This window comes from Periophthalmus magnuspinnatus, chromosome 23 (genome assembly GCF_009829125.3).
Source record: "Periophthalmus magnuspinnatus isolate fPerMag1 chromosome 23, fPerMag1.2.pri, whole genome shotgun sequence".
Taxonomy (NCBI): domain Eukaryota; kingdom Metazoa; phylum Chordata; class Actinopteri; order Gobiiformes; family Gobiidae; genus Periophthalmus; species Periophthalmus magnuspinnatus.
Genome location: NC_047148.1, coordinates 5,371,290 through 5,388,089, shown reverse-complemented (window position 1 = coordinate 5,388,089; position 16,800 = coordinate 5,371,290). Strand labels below are relative to the sequence as shown.

Genomic DNA, 16,800 nt, shown 5'->3' with positions numbered 1-16,800 from the left:
CTATACACCTTCACTAGAATCATTAGGATGATTTTAATCCTGGAATGGCCAAACTCTGTTGATATGCAGATAAAAGGTAGCTGTTAACTTGAACTTGAAAACTACCAGTTCATGACATCACAAGGTGGAACAGAGTATTTTGAGATTTGGAGATGAAGACAGCCTAATAATACAGGATTAGTCAAACGTGAATGAAACTAAACATAACTCCAGGTATGTTTTTGATGAGGTAACAACATTATAACTTGGCTTAAAGGCCACAAGAGTCCATTTCACCATTCACCACCAGTCCATTCATATAGGACCTTTAAAGACAAATGAGACAATTGTTTATGAGTACAGTAAATCTAATATTTCCTATATTAGATTTACTGTAAGAAAGACAAATAATTTACTGTAAGAAAGACAAATAATACTGACCTATGCAGGGACTGCATGTCAAATCACTCGTGAGATTGAGAAGGAAGCATGGTATGCAATGACAAAAATAATAATAATAGTAAATGCAGAGTCACTGTAAGATGGTAAATGGTCACATTTGTATACAGCATCTTTCCACCTTCAAGCCACTCAAAGCACTTTTCATCAAGGAACCACTCATCCATTCACACACACACATACAACAGTACGCAGACACTGGGGGTGAGGTGGGTTAAGTGTCTTTCTTACCCAGGAACATGACAGGATTCATCTGTGGGCACTGGAATTGCACTGCCAACCTATGGGTCAGTGGATCCAACCGTTCAGCCAATGATGTTCATGTCAAGAGTGGGATTTGAACCACCAACCTTTGGACCAGTGAACAAACACTTCACCAGCTGAGCTACTGTCACCTCAGTAGATTATGTATTTGAACTGTAAACACTAAACAGTATCTTTAACTGTTTCAGATAACAAATACAACATTTACTTATGTACTTAAGTACCTATGTAATCCCTCAGTTGTCCAGGTCTGATCCACAGCAAAGGACAAAGTTTAAATCTGTCAACTGGACAAATCATTGTAAGAGTGGAGACGTTTCGTTGTTCATCCAAGCCACTTCTTCAGTTTACTTATGTATTATGTTCTATTATATCCCAATTTCCCTCTTCAGTTTAATACAACAAACAACTCTTCTTAAATTTTTTTTTTTTTAGAAAGTGCCTTGGGAGATTTTTTTCCGATGGAGAACTTGACTAATAATGCCACATGAGTAGCTTTTATTCAATGTAAAACAACTAATAATTTGTTATCTTACAACTTTCTTCTCTATTATTATTATTTATTTTTATTTTTTTCAAATTAATTCCAAATGAATTGATCAACTGAATTTTTGAATGGTTGTATGCTGCTCAAGTCAGGCAGTCATCAATACCAGCTGTGACATAACTCTTTAACCTATCTTTAAAATGTGGGATGCTCTCCATTGTGCCATGACGTTTAGTTGTTTGGGGTGATGCTGCAGCAGTTTAAAGGAATGGCTGGTATGTGTCTGAAAGACTCTTCAATGGGATCAAAACAACAACGGCAGAAGATCAATGTGATTCAGAAAAGAGTAATTCATCATTTAAAGACACCCTACATTCCACTGAGATGCCTGGACAATGCAGCCCTTTGTGCTCTGCATGTGTTCACATGGCACGTATCTAGAAACAATGGAAAACCAAGCAAAAGCAATTACATTCCAATTCAGTATCGCTTTAAGTCATTAGAGCTGTAATCAAGATAAAACTGTAATTCAGAATCAGAATCAGAATCACTTTTATTGATCCCCGAAGGGAAATTCTCTTAGTTACAAGATGCCACAACCACAGGATAGAATTTAAGAATAAGAATAAAAAGTCATTTAAATAAGAATAAAATTTGTGCAATAAGAATAAAGTGTCATGCAATAAGAATAAAGTGTCAGTGTTAAACAAAATAAATAAATAGATCATTTCACAAAATCACACACTATTTACATCTATGTACAAAGTGGAATATTGGAGTATTGAAGTGTTTGGTTAGAGAACGGAGTTTAACAGTTTGATGGCGACAGGCAGGAAAGATTTCCTGTGTCTCTCAGTGGAGCAGCGTGGCAGTAACAGTCTGTGGCTGAACGAGCTCTTCAGATTGGCCAGCACCTCGTGGAGGGGGTGGAGGGGAGAGTCCAGAATAGTCCTGACTTTCTTTTTGTAAATTCCCATTACATATTTTAATTAACCTATATCAATGTTTGCTTTTACTGCTGTTCAATGGAAATGTAAAGACATAATATTTAAAGATAAGGTATGTAGAATTTTGTCCAAAGACATCAAATATTAAATTCACTGACAGTTGTCATTTTTATTTACATTGTATCATTCACAATGGCCAAGTTGTTTCTGTTGCTATTAGGTGCTTTGGTTCTCAATATGATTATCTGATTATCAGAAAGCAGAATGGTCCTAATTTGGGTTGCCAGGTCCTTTGACTAAACACAGAAGCAGCAGTTAATTAGTGTTATCTTCTGCAGCTCAGTGAGTTAAGTCTTGAGCGTCTGCTCTTTCACGCGACATTGTGAGTCCATATACTGAGAATTATAAAACCTTATATGTATCCTCCATATATGCAGGTAAGGCACTGGCAACCCAGGTTCAATTATCAATTGATGGTTAATTATACAGTTTTCAAATCAGTAAGAGCACAAGCTTCATATATAATATCTTAATGTTCTACTGCAAATCAAAGTTTGCCTGACATTTTTAAATTGTGTAATTCGTTTGGATCTCATTGTTCTATTTTGTCAATCCTGATATCCTTCCTAAAAACGCAAATTCAAAGTTTCATGAGCGGGTTTTAAGTTGAACCAGGCCTATAAACAAAAGCTGATAAGAGATGGCTTGGGTTGAGGTAAAAGTGTGCTTTATTGAGTGTTCATAACCACAGAGGTTTGAATGGACTCAGGCTGGAGAAGTGCAAACTGGGTCAAAATGTGCTGCTAGAAACAGACCAGGAATAAGACATGCTTTGTACCATTTAACAAGAGCACTCAATGAATTATAATAATCACCAGTTCAAATTATATACATTATGTTTTCTCACACATTAAGAACATTGTAAAAGTGCTTCAGGCCACATACAGTGTTAGAAATAGGCAGTTATGTCATCACTGCACAGTCAAGTATAATAACTAGACCTATTCAGATTCAAATAAAATGAGTCAGACCTTATTAAAATGATCAACCATTGGCAATACTGTTACGGTCAAATCCAAAGCCATGTGTCACCATTAACTTAAAATGTATGTGCAATATTAACAACTTTTAGCCACATCCAATGCACCTGAATTTCATGCATTTTTAAAAATAATTTACTCTGACTAAATGTGTTAACATTACATTTTGTCATGATTCTTTATATACATTTTTAAATAGAACTGTTAGCATACTACTAAATGGGTTCCAGAGTTCTAGTGTAATAAAGTGTTTGTGGTCCAATTGACATCAAATACTTTCATTATTCATACAATTTTTATTTGTACAAACTACTCAAATTTCTTTCTTAGGCAAATACTGGCACATAGCTGGATTTCATTAGATTCCACTTATTTTCTGACTACAATGAAACTTGTGGAAAATGTAAATCTAAACTTGATATCAATATCTAATAAATATGCCCGTCTTTTGTACAGCTAAAGGAGACCAAAAGGGATAGGTTTCAGCTATGATACATTATACTACATTATCCATGGTCCACCAAACCAATGCCAAACCTGTTTGAAAAAATCCACAGTCCTGCTCACTTTGAAGCCTGCTCTGGTTCAGGAAGTAAAATCACCATGTATTTTTCCATAGACTTGTTGAGTTGATAGGGACTAGTGTGGTAACACATAACGATGACACAGATCATTTTATTTTAAATATTTTTCTGTACCCGTAAAGTTTATGGATGGGACAAAACAGATTTCCCACAAGATAAGATAAGAGTGGGTCTAAGAGAATATAAAAGTTATAAGTTCCATTCTCATCTGGACCCACATTTTCTTATCTATTTTTGCTTTCAAACTGCTGAAACTGTCGAACTGCTTTTTTGAAAAACCACCAGCACTTAACCTTTTTTGTCCGAGTCAGATGTAAATGTAAAAAAATATATGTTTTAAGTTTTAAATATAGTTTTTGTGTTCAACATGAAATTGATAATACTCTAAGGGGAAAATTAATGCCACATTTACTTATAAAACCAAAGCAAACTTCAAGGTGGACTGAGTGTTTAGAGATCCATACCGTTCAGAGGCACATCCTGACAATTTACTAAACTATTTTCCTATGTCTATAGCTCTTTCCAGGGTAAACCAGGTCATAATTCCTATATATTTATTATTATCTAATCACGAGGTACTGATTTCTTACAGCTTGGACAGAAAAGGTAGCCCCTCGTACATGTCTGCTTTAAGCTTAGCCCACTCAGCCACTCTTTGGATGGGACCCTTCTCCTGACCCAAAACCATGGCAGCCTTCTTGAGTTTTGCTTCGTTGCGTTCCAGATAAGTCTCCGCCTCACTTTTTAAGAAGTTGAGTTTTTCGATACGGCTTTCATTCAGCGGGATGTCCTCACTCATGTACGGGTTAAAACGGAAATATGTGTCCGGAGGTAACAGGGCGTCCAGCATGGTGTGTACCTCTATAAAACAAAAAAATAATATGTTGAGTTTGATTGATGTCTTTATTTTGAATACAAAAAAAAAAATACAAAAACTCAAAAACCCTAACCCTATTAAAATAAAATGTAAAAATCCAAGTTAATAATAAAATTACCAAAATGAGGGAACAGGCTTTAAAGGTTCTATGAGCTGTGAGGTTTAAGACAGAATGTTGTTACCTCCTCAAAAACATACCTGGAGTTGGGTTTTGTTTTATTTACACATGTTTGACTAATCCTTTATTATTTGTCTATATCTCCAAAGCTCAAAACGCTCAGTTTGGCCTTGTGATGTCAGGAAGCAGTAGTCTTCAAGTTAACCTTTTACCTTTAGTTCAGCAGAGATTGGCAATTCCAGAGCTGAAATCATCAAAATTATTCCAGTGAAAGTGGATTTAACAGAATAAGGCAAGTGGAAGTTTTATTTAGTAATGTACTCTAAAATATTTTTGAAACAGTAAAAGATGAGCATCTAAGTTTCAAATGTGTTCACTGGCAAATATCTGCCTTATAGGAAAAGCCACTACTACTTACTACTAACTTACAACTTAACCATTACGACCATTCCTATTCCTGATCTTTCATTTCTGTTCCTGTATCAAGACCTGTAACTGTTATATTGCCACATGCAACAGAAAGTCTTAAAATGGTGAATGACTCACAATCTTAAAATCTAGCCTGGATAATTAATTAGAACAGTTTTATATAGTACATTTAATCTCACCTTCTGTATCAGTAGCGCTGCTGATGACGTGGGTTAGCTTGGTCTTGAGGCTGGTGTAGGTGGCGCTGTTCTTCACTCCTTCTTCGTAGCGTCCGGTTCCCAGAGACAGGACGCACTGCAGAGGCGTGTTGGGCCACAGATTTTTACACTCATGGATGGCCAACGCTGTGGGGTTGTTTATTAACAGGCCTCCATCCTACAGCAAGAAATATGATGTAAAAATGATAGCAATATTAAGTGATTCAGAACTTGATGGATTGAAAATGAGCTGTTAGAATTTGGCTTTTTACCAAAATATAGATGTTGTGTCATGGCCCATGGTTAATATCTCTGTAATTACTTGTGTCAGAAATTAAAATAAAGTATTTTTTCAAAAGCAGTGGCATTATTTAAACACTAATGTAAGGATTCTTGCCTGACTTTCAAACAATAAACTGGTTCAATGTATGTGAATTTTCTGTTTAAATTATCTTTCCCATAGACATGTATTTATGGGTTCCTCTTTATAGGCACCATTTTGAGGACTTTCCCTTTCAAACGATATAACTGTTAACTGACACCGCAATGGTCCTATTTTCCATCTCTCTGAAACTCTGAGAAATTCAGTGGTTTGAAAGATATGGGAAAGGTACAACAGGAAGCCATCTTTGTAGAAAACGGCTGCCTAAGTATGTGTCTGAGTGTTGTTATAAAAATCAGCTTGTAATAAATTTGTCGACGCGACTGTGAAATTTTGCCCACTGGGGACAAATGAGGTGACTTGGAATGCTGTCCCAGAGATGCACGGATTAGTGCAGAGAAAGAAGAAGAAGTCCCAGGCTGAAGATGTGCAGCTCTGGCAAAAAGCCCAGTTCATTCACCTAAACAAGTGGGAAAGCCCAAGCCACCAGCCCCATAGAGACATAACAGGACACTGCTGTCATTATCTTTAACTGTGCATTAAATAATGTCTGGAATTTGTTAATGTAAAGTAGTTACTGGATATACAGTTAGGGTTAGGGTGACTTGTCCTTCATTTTTTGTTATAGTATTGAAATATTTATTAAAATGTCTTGAGCAGTTTGTATAATTAGTATGTCACAATTGCGAAAAACAAGGGAGAGGATGCTTACTCTTAACCAGATTAGGGTGTACAGTTGAATGACTTGAATGAGTTGAATGAGGTTTAGGTTTCTAATGTGATCAGCAGTTGATGGCAATGAAATGTCCATTTTCACATAATTAATTGAATAACCGTGATTACTACACCCAACAACTACAAAAATTGTTTAACCAAGAATAAACTACTGACTACTACAGTACGTTCTATGCACATGCACATGTTTCTGGCACATTCTTGTCATGCATTTTCATTATGGCTCATACTAAACTGCACTAGTCTTTAGAAAAATACAGAAGCAAAAGAAAAAAACATGTGCTACCCTATCTACCCTAAGGTGGGATCAACAATACTATGACAGCAAGTTAATTACCCAGCTGCCACTCTGGGTTGAACTTCAACCTTTCACAATGGATTCCCATTGTATTGCATGACAAGCAAAACAAAACCATAACCCAAATCTGTAGGACATCTCTAAAGAACTGTGGATACTATTTTCTTTCTTCACTGACACTGCAAATAGCAAGTGTGAAGTGCTAGCGAGGCAGACCTCAGATGCTTTTCTTTAGCATGTTTATGTGTAAGTATACATGTATTTAAGTTTTGTGCTAACAGCATAATTCTCCTGAGAAATACCACTGCTAGTGCTGAAAACTAGAGAGGGAGTGTGACTGCTGCAAAGTGTCCATAAAGCACATCTCCAAGACGAATGTGAGGAGCAACACATATTCAAAAGATGATAAAAGGTGTAGCAGGGCAGGACAATATGGCCTAAAACATATATGACAACAATATAGAAAAAATGTCTTAACAGTGTAACTGGCTCTGTGTACAACAGCCCCTGACAACCTCACTCTTAGCATCACTATTCCTGTTCAATTTGATCTCTATGGGTTTTTTGCCGAGTCACGGTAAAATGAATAAATAAAGATCAAGCAGTGGGCAGGGAGCTGCGGGTGGATGTCACTGACAACATGTTAAAGACTAGACAAATAAAATTAATACTTCACCAGAGGACACTTCAGTGTTTATAAAGAGAGCTGTTTGTGGGTCAGTGTAATGCTAATGCTAATTCTGAGGCATAATAAATATTAAAAGAACAGCACAGACTTAAGTATTATATAGATCTGGTATAGTCCTGTTAGAGACCTGGTTTATATCTACAAGTATTCAGAACTCCAATATTTTTCTGAGATGGCATTTGTGAGGTGTTTGAGAACCAATACTTAAGGTTGTTTAAGTTATAGGTATACTTTGTGCCTCCATTCCATAAAACTTTTCTCTGTAACTATTCACTAGGTGGATGCAAATTATATTGCAATACTCAAATTTGAGTGTATTTGTTTGTCTGCTTTGTTTACATATCCTGCTTCTTTTTTTCAGTTGTGATTGCTATGGGCTAATAGCATGGTGAGCCTCATTTGTGACCAGAATAGGCAATGTGGGTTGAACTTGTGCTTCTCTGGCTCGTGGGCCAATGCTTGACACGCCACTCCACATAATAAACTACACAATAAACACATTGATTGAATATGTCAGAGCTGTGTGATAGGGAACAGCAAGGGAGAACCAATTGTTGAAGGGGACAAAGCTAATTTCTCCTAAGTAGGTTATCAGAATGAAACTTATTAGACTAAAGCCGCAAGCTAAAACCCACCCCATAAGGACCAGCTAAAGATATCTGGCCTAATAATCTTTCATCATGTAAAAACACATGAAAAGGAAATCTATGTGTGGCCAGTCCCAAAGAGAGCCAACTGAACCATGCGTGATAATGGACAGTACACTAGTGATCTGAACACTGACTTTGATGGGAAAACTTTCATTGAAGAACCACTTGTTTAAAGCACAATTTTGTTTCTTCTATCGCAGTCTGTCTCAATAAGAAGAGCAAACACCTAACTCAACACCTAAACACCTAAACCCTTAGTCTGAGGGAGAATATAAAGATGAGAGGTGAATTCTAATAAAGGAACAGCCGCCATGATCTCATTTACTATGAACATTTCACCTGTGGTTTTCTATGATTGACATTTGAATAGCTTAACTCATTTATTTTACAGTCAGATCTGTGGAGAGGTGACCCTGCTCACCACAAGAAAGCATGTCTTGCTTTGATGAGCAATAAAAACAACTATATTCAAATAAATGCATGGTGTATAGGTTTATTGCCATACTGTGGACCATTCTAGGCACATTAGTATTGAGACAAGCTAATAGTAGACTGGAAAATTTACACAATAAAACTTTAAATGATGTGGTTGTAGTGCTGTAACTGTACAGCAATATAATACAGTACATATATAATGGCTTTGTCATTTTCTGTATATAGGTGCTTTGAAATTAGACTTGACACAATTTTATTTTTTGGCAAGTGGAAATAAATGTCTGTATGGATAAACACACTACAAACAGACTTGTAGGCCTACACTCCATGTCCCTTTGTCTTTCAGATGTTTTGGGCTGGCTCCTCTCACCTCTCAAAAATGCAGACACAAATATTAGCTGAACTATATTAAGCATCTCTCCCAGTTTTCTCATGTGTCTGTCATACCTGATGAAGATCTTTTCCAAGGACAAATTCCTGGAAGTATCCCGGAGCGGCGGAGGAAGCCCTGATAGCCTGCCACATTTTGTGTTTGCAGTCTCCAAGGTAGTGGGATCTCACTCCAGGCATGAGCCGGTAGTTTCTGAACACATAGGCCTTCAGAGGTAAACCCCTGTTTACAATGGTGCTGACTGCTGACACCTAGTGGAGACAAAGTGTAGTACAGTATGTGACAATGTAATTGAGTGGAAGACCCTTAAAAAATAAAGTAAAATAAATGATACTGCAAAATAATCAAAAAGCACAAATAAGTATTATGCTAAGCAAATGAAGGTTTAAAAAATTAAGTAAACTGTTGTTTGTTTGTTTTTGTTTTTTTTTTTAGAAAGAAAACATTTTGTCATTCTACAAAAGTTAATTTAATCTCCTTTAACAAGGGATCCTACCTGGACAACTGAAGGATTACACATGAATTCTTACACTTACTTATAGGGCTGCAATAATTGCATGAAATTCATATTGCAAAGGAAACAAAAGGCAAATTGCAAATGAAGCAATTACTTGTATTGTTTTTTGTTTTGTTTTTTTTCCCAAAAGAATATCGTGTCTTCATGGAATCTTATCATGTATGTCTTTTTTATTCATTTCCCATTCTTTATTTTAAATCTTGCTGTAAACTAAATCTTGATTTAACTAAATAAATGGCAATTGTAACCTTTGCATAACTCATAATAGAAATACTACAACTAAAACTACCACATAACTTACTTTTGGACAGTGTGGATCCCTGGCACTCTCAATCATACTGCCTTCACCCAATCTTTCCCTGTGAACATACAGTTTGGACCAATGATGAAAAGAACATATAAAACAGACCAAACATACACAATCAGATAAGTGTTGATGACTGACTTGAGGATGCTCTCCCACATTTCACTGTCATAAAATGCGTGGCTCCAGCCCATTTTGACTGTCCCCAAAATGACGTTCTGCTTAAAAACATCTGAGCCCAGCTTTCTGTACATCTGCTCACACTCCTCCAGTGGGATCTGAAAAATGCCCAACATAAACGCCAAGATGGCACCTATGAAGAAGAACAAATAATAAATCCATCTCTCAAACCAACACATCCTAATACTGAACTGACAAAAGAAATATTAAAAATACCAGTGCTGACTCCACAGATGTAGTCAAACAGTTCATGGACTCTTTTACCAGTGAGATTTTCAAGTTTATTCAGAGTTTGTAGTGCCAGGAGACCTCTGAGAACACAGAAAATGTAGATGTAAATTTGTCCTTTTAATTATATTAAAAAATAGGTATGTTAGGCACCATATGTAGGATTATTTTTTTTTTATTTATTTCAGGGACAGTACATATTACACATTTCAATCTAAATATTTTATAAACAATATTTCCTGTGCCCCCAGATATAAAGTAAACTTTTACATCGGACAATTGTAATATTTCTTTATTTACAGTAATATCTAACAAGATTATCTAAGTAGAAAACAGAACACTTTAGTTTGTCAGATAATACGACTAAAAGTAGTTGGTAATAGTACACAGCAGATCAGAGAAAGGCCTGTCAGGTCTAATATACACAAAATTGTATCAGAGTTTGCAAATCTCCTAAACACTTAGCAATAATGAAAACAAAAGAGAAAATAAAGATTTCCAAAAGTCACAGTTTGAAAATATTCCATTACTAAAATTGATAACTGATGAAGTAAATGTACCTGGTTCCTCCTCCATCTATGGCCAGCACTCTTATGCCTCTGCCTTTCACAGGGTCAGTGTATCCGACCACAGCCAGGGCCTCCCTCACCGCCGACTGCAGGGGGAGGTCCTTCGCCTGGCGTAGCCGCAGCAGGGTGGGCAACACACTTGACTAAAAGGGAAAATCATTTTATATATTGAGAATGCAAACCAATTGCTGGGTTTCACATGATATTACAACCTTCTCTTGCATTTAAATGGGTAAAATTTTATATACTTTTCCAAGAATATTCATCATTTCATGTTTGTAAGCACGGCTGAAAGAAAGATGGAGACGCAAACGACCTCCCAGTACAACAGGATCAATCAAATCAAATGAAATAAAACATCTAACCGACCTTGATAGCTACGCCTCTTGTCTCTGGAAACTCGAGGAGGTGAAAGCTGAGCTCCTCGACTCGAGTGATGAGAAGTTTAATATCAGTGACTCTCTGTAAGCCCTTCACTAACGCTCTGGTCCGATTGTCCACACTCACTCTTGCTATTATCTGGAAAATAACAAAAAAATCGAAGTCACTTAATTTACTCAAACCTTTTTTTTTTTTTTACAAAGTCTTTCAACATTAAAAAAACACAGTTAACAATGAGTAATAAGTCAACTTAAACCAACAATGCATAAACACACGTGATTAAATAATATAATAACGTAGCGTTCGGATTTCTTCGAATTTCTTCTGGCTGTTTATTGTCCGTAACCCATGCCAAAACAAGAGCAAAACAACAGCAGTCTCAACTTACTACAGCCAGTCTCCAAAACAAACCAGTAACTGACAAATAGAACTCTCACATCAATTTGTCGGCATAGCAACAAAGTGTCACATACAACACATAAACAGTTACAACAAAAGGTGCCAACTCGTAGGTAAAAGCAAATTATCAAATTGTTACTCTATAATATATAATACTAAATAATGATATATAAGGCATTATGACTTTTTAAAAACTTTTTATATTGCTTCTTATACCTTAGGGTGTGTTTATTCCAGAACATTGCATGATAAGCTATTCATGGGATCAAATTCTCTGTGTATAGGTGACATTTTGGTGAACATTTTGATATTAAAGATACAATGTTTTGTTCTGAATTGTAAATTACTATGGCGATGTTATAATAAAGTCACTGTAAAATATGCTTACACTATAAAAATGGCAGAAAAGAATGGAGTACCTTCTCTCTTTGACTTATAAGGAGTTGCTTTGCCTTCTCTTTTTTCTCCTCTTCACTTTCGATCTTTTCTCCTGGTTTCTGTTCAGTAGGCATGACTACTGCAGTTTTGTCCTTCTCCGCCGCTTCAGCTTTACTTTCACTTCGGAATTTCGGGACCAGGGGTGCTATATAACTGCCAACGAATGCCTGAACACTGGGTCTGGGGTACGACAGATAGTGGGTGAAACCTTTTTTGGATGGTGCAGATGGGACAGGAGCAGAGGGAAGTGGAGTAGCAATGTCTTTAGATAAACTTAGATTTTCTGGGAGCGGAGGGGTGGTAGACACTTCAATACTTTTCTTTTCAGCCACTGGGGACATGACAGGTCTTGATTCCTTAGTTGACTGAAATGCAACATGAACAACGGGCTTATCAGATCCTTGTTTTGGTTGATCAATATCTTCTGTTGCAGTGTTGCTCCCGAAATAACTATTGATATGGGTTGCTAGTGTCTTGTACGTCTCATCCATGTTACTTGAAAATCCAGTTGGGTGGAATATTTGTAAAGTTTGCTTGGCCACGTTTGTAGAGGAATTTGGCACAGATGCACTGGCACCTGAAGTTGTGCTGGATTTCTTGCTAGCAACAAAAGTTTTTTCTGAAATACTTTGGCTTTGCGCATCCTTGTCTTTCTCATCCTCCTCCTCTTCTTTCATTTTGGTATCTGGTTTTGACTTTTGAGTTTCTGAGTGGTTTTGAGTAGCTTGTTCAGCACCATTTGATGTTATTGTTTCTGCTGTTACTAAAACCTTTTCAACATGAGGGCTGTCCACTGCTAAACTTCCAGGTTTAAGTCGAGAGAACCTCGAAATGAAATCTGCACTCCCCACTGCCTTTGTGACACTGTCGATAGTGGTCCTGAAACGCGACATACGTTTAGCTTTCCAACAGTGAGTAGTAGTTGTATAAGCAAAACTTCTTTTTCAGCAGGACTTGGGATGTTGTTGAAAACAGTGCACTATTCTGCTGGGGCAGGTTTCGTTAGCTATAGAAATCCACAGCCATTCAGTTGCTTCTCTTGTTTTCTGAAAATTAAAGATTAATAAATAAATGAATGACTAGCAAGAAAATGTTATGTATGTTGTTATGTAGTAGAATCAGAATTAGAATACATTTTATTGGTGTGAATCAAATTCTCAAACTAGGAACTTGCTTCGGCTAAAACAACTATAATATAAACTATGATAAATTTATATATATAAATACATACATATATACATATACATATACACACACACTCACACACATACACATACAGTGGCTTGCAAAAGTATTCATCCTCCTAGAACTTTTTTGCATATTGTTGTGTCACAAGCACAAATTTAAATACATTGTCTTAGCATTTTATGTGAATGAGCAGCACAAAATGGCACACAAGTGTGAAGTGGAAGGAAATATTTCACAAGATTTCCAATTTTTTTTTTTTTTGTATTAAAAAAATAATAATTTTTGAGTGCAAAAGTATTCAGCCCCTTTATCTTGAATGCAACCAGTTGCTTTAAAAATTTGCCTGATGATTTTGGAAAGATTGAATTTTGACCTAATGACAAAAAAGAGTCCACCTGTGTGAAATCGTGTCTCAGTATAAATGCAGCTGTGCTGTGAAGGCCACAGACGTTTGTTAAGAGAGTGCTGGGGAGCAAACCACAAAATGAAGTCAAAGGAGCACACCAAACAGGTCAGAGAAAAAGTGGGGCTTGGATCGCCAAGTGTTAAACATCTCAAGGAGCACTGTTCAAACCATCATCCGGAAATGGAAAGAATATGGCACAACTGCAAACCTACCCAGACATGGCCGCAGAACAAGAACAAGAAGAGCACTCATCAGAGATGCAGCCAGGAGGCCCATGGTGACTCTGGAAGAGCTGCAGAGATCCACAGCTCAGGTGGGGGAATCCGTTCACAGGACAATTATTAGTCATGCACTACACAAATCTGGACTTTATGGAAGAGTGGTAAGCCATTGTTAAAAACCATGCATCCTCGTTTACAGTTTGCTAGAAGTCATTTGGAGGACACAGCAAACATGTGGCAGAAGGTGTTTTGGTCTGATGACATCAAAATCGAACTTTCTGGCAAAAAAAAACAAAACGCTACGTGTGGAGGAAAACTAACACTGCACATCACTCTGAACACATCATCCCCACAGTCAAACGCGGTGGTAGCAGCATCATGCTGTGGGGGGGCTTTTCTTCAGCTGGAACATGGAAGAGATGGATGGAGAGATGATGGGAAGATGGATGGAGCTAAATACACTGCAATCTTGGAAGAAAACCTGTTGGAGTCTGAAAAAGACTTGAGACTGGGGTGGAGGTTCACCTTCCAGCAGGACAACGATCCTAGACATAAAGCCAAAGCAACAATGGAATGGTTTAAAGCAAAACATATTCATGTGTTAAAATGGCCCAGTCCAAGTCTGGACCTAAATCCAATTGAGAATCTGTTGCAAGATCTGAAATCTGCAGTTCACAAATGGTCTCCATCAAATCTGACAGAGCTTGAACTGTTTTGCTAGGAAGAATGGGAAAAAAAAAATTCAGTCTGTAGATGTGCAAAGCTGATGGAGACATACCACAAAAGACTTGCAGCTGTAATTGCAGCAAAAGGTGGTTCCACAAAGTATTGACTTAGGGGGGCTGAATACTTTAGCACGCTGATCTTTTCAGTTTTGTTTTGTTTTGAGTATTTTTTTTTTTTTTTTATCTGGAAATGATGTATAATTTCCTTTCTACTTCACACTTATGAACCATTTTGTGTTATTTATTCACATAAAATGCAAATTTAAAAAAAATAATTTGTGGTTGTGACTTTGAAAAAGTTCCATATGAATGAAAACTTTGGCGCACCCCAAACCAGAAAATTACATTGTGCACCCTTAAAATGATGGTTATTGACATCTAAACTATTACTTTAACACACGAAAATAAGTAGCCAAGTGCACCAACAGAGGGCAGCATACACCTCCAGGTTGTCCTAGCAACAGCACACATCTAAACAGAGGCTGGTTGAATTCAAAATACGCAGGTTGATGACAAATTTGCTTTAAATCTGGTACAAAGAGACAATGGATAGCACTTTAAACTATGAAGACTTAGCACCTGAGTCAACTCATCTTGTGAAGGCCTTAACGGACCCGTACAGCACAATGAAAAACCAGGATGTCATAGAGAGCACCGCGTTCAGGAACATTGACTGGATTACAAGCAAGGATTTCGAAATCGAAACTGGACAGAGGCAAATTCACGAGTATATCAAAACCTGGGGGCTCTCATCTGCTTGGCATTACATTTTAGACTATCTGGGCGTAACTAAAGAAGAGTTTGTCACATTTTATCACTACCGGGCCAGCTTTAGCACTCCGACTGCGCAATCTCCAATCGTGGGAACAGCCAGTGTCTACTTCGCCGTGAACAAAGTCAACCCAGAGACGCTGCCAGTGGACGTGCATTATGTAATCGAGTCGAATAGACTGATAAACAGGGCTGGTAAAGTGTTTTTTAGGGAGAAGTGGCTGACTGATATCATCGAGAGTAAAATATTGTTACGCAAAAAAGTGCAGGACCTTTGGACGAAGACAGACAGAGCCCCGTTATAAACACCGTCCATGGATAAAGAAGAAATGTGGCATGCTAGCGATAGAGTCAACGTAAATAATAAGAAATAATAATCACTTAAGTTAAGTGGATTTTATGCAACTAAACAAAATCCGTTTGTTTTGACTGATTATTAATTAAGTAAAGGGTCTGCCCATGTTTTGGTCATCTAGCTTATCGGAAAACAGATAAGTACATAGTATATACAGGTAACCCTTGTAAAGAAATGTTACCTTAAGAAATGAACAGCCTTACGATAGTGGATTTATTACCTTTATAAAATCCTAGTATTTCATTGAGGAGTGGTTCACCAAGGAAAGTGTGTGGATGGTGCTGGAAACAAACCGGAAAACTACCGGAAGTGACGTTATGCTCTCACTTGCAGTACCACAAGTTGGCCACAAGACGGGGATAGAGGGTTTGTTTTTTATTGTGCTGAAGCCAAAAGGAAACGCATGTTAAACGCATGTGAACACGAAACTAAAATGAAACTGACGGTGTGAAGTATCACACTAGGGCTGGGCGAACTAAAATATTAATATAGCCTTTGTGAATCCTGTGTTCAATTAAATTTGGTGTGGAAGTTAAGCACCATGGAGAGCAACAGTGTCTAATCTTCATTATGTAGAGTGGGAAATACAACGTTATATTTTGACTACCCCTCGAACTACCCGAACTACCTCGAAGAGCACCATATATATATATATATATATATATATATATATATATATATATATATATATATATATATATATATATATATATATATATATATATATATATATATATATAAATTGTATTGTATATTGTAAGATGGAGGGAGAATAACATGGTGCATGATCTGCTGCATTGTTGCTGTAACAGCGATCTCTTATGAAACATGTTGATAAGTGGCACCTTCAAGTAAAGAGAAAAAGAAAAAACTATTGTGCAGAAATTACTGGAAAGTTTGACCTATAATTACTGGACGTTGTGTGCGAATAATAGACTGTACGGAGTGTCGGAGTGGACAAATTATAATTAGCTGAGAAGAAGAAACAGTCTTAACACAAAAACTATATCGCGAAGTGTTATGCTCGCAAGTACATGTTCGAAGAGTAGCCTGTACATCTACCTTAAAAGGATGATAGTATTTCACGTATTGTACATCATCATTACAAATGTCAAAGCTTTCATCATGAAGACTTTAAGTGCACCAGCGTGAATGCTT

At 37.0% G+C, this 16,800-nt stretch overlaps 2 protein-coding genes across 2 annotated transcripts; one reads left to right on the top strand and one right to left on the bottom strand.

The window, feature by feature from the left end:
* Nucleotides 1-2,846: 2,846 nt before the first annotated feature.
* Nucleotides 2,847-15,956, bottom strand: pnpla8 (patatin-like phospholipase domain containing 8). The gene is made up of 10 exons (XM_033988949.2): nt 15,863-15,956; nt 11,958-13,022; nt 11,128-11,277; nt 10,750-10,901; nt 10,178-10,272; nt 9,923-10,094; nt 9,779-9,836; nt 9,017-9,211; nt 5,364-5,559; nt 2,847-4,621 (listed from the first exon to the last, which is right to left on the bottom strand). Exons 2-10 carry the CDS (start codon nt 12,867-12,869, stop codon nt 4,347-4,349), a joined length of 2,205 nt encoding a protein of 734 aa, XP_033844840.1. The 5' UTR covers nt 12,870-13,022; nt 15,863-15,956; the 3' UTR covers nt 2,847-4,346.
* On the top strand, nt 15,036-15,592 carry akap14 (A-kinase anchoring protein 14). Its single transcript, XM_055231521.1, has one exon. The coding sequence runs from the start codon at nt 15,062-15,064 to the stop codon at nt 15,590-15,592; it is 531 nt and encodes a 176-aa protein (XP_055087496.1). The 5' UTR covers nt 15,036-15,061.
* Nucleotides 15,957-16,800: the final 844 nt, after the last annotated feature.